We start from the raw sequence: 525 nt of genomic DNA, 5'->3' as shown, positions 1-525 counted from the left end.
AAAGTGGCTTCACAACACTGAGGCCTCTGTTCAGTGAGTCCGAGACAGTGTGACTCAGAAAAGGAAAGCACATTAATTAGTCCTGCATGGCAGTCGCTCCCAGCAGGAGGGACCTGTGGAAGCTGTGGGAAACGGCCGCCGTGCATTTAAGTGGAGGATTTAAGGAGACCTGCGGATTCAGGGGAGTTTCACACCCTCTTAGAATTCTAGGCTGTGAGATGGTGACTTAATTTTTCACTTCGGCTCCTGAAATAAAAGGGTTCAAATTCCCTTCCAGGACAGTCTTTTCTCCACACATCTCAACATGCAATCGTGTTTGCTGACGACTTCTCCCCACATGTCACCGGACGCTCGGAACAACCCCGTCAGGTGGTCATCGCGCATTCCGGTGACCCACTTATGGCCGAGCAAGTCCTCAGCGATGCGGTGACCCAGCCAAGGGGCCGCTCCTTACGCGGCATGTGCTGCCGTGCACTCCTGCTCCCCTCTCTCTTCGGAGGTGTATTCAGTGACCCAGGCCTCCCC

At 54.3% G+C, this 525-nt stretch overlaps 1 protein-coding gene across 1 annotated transcript in view; it reads left to right on the top strand.

The window, feature by feature from the left end:
* The window catches only part of DIPK1C (divergent protein kinase domain 1C), a 13018-nt gene that overhangs the window by 566 nt on the left and 11927 nt on the right, over window positions 1–525 (top strand). Inside the window, exon 2 of the mRNA XM_034642216.1 lies at window positions 278–457. Coding sequence (XP_034498107.1) covers window positions 278–457 — 180 coding nt within the window. The remainder of the gene's footprint in view (window positions 1–277; window positions 458–525) is intronic.

The sequence above is a fragment of the Ailuropoda melanoleuca genome, chromosome 14 (assembly GCF_002007445.2).
Source record: "Ailuropoda melanoleuca isolate Jingjing chromosome 14, ASM200744v2, whole genome shotgun sequence".
Taxonomy (NCBI): Eukaryota; Metazoa; Chordata; class Mammalia; order Carnivora; family Ursidae; genus Ailuropoda; species Ailuropoda melanoleuca.
The sequence above is the reverse complement of the archived record's forward strand: the minus strand, read 5'-3'. Positions and strand labels throughout refer to the sequence as shown.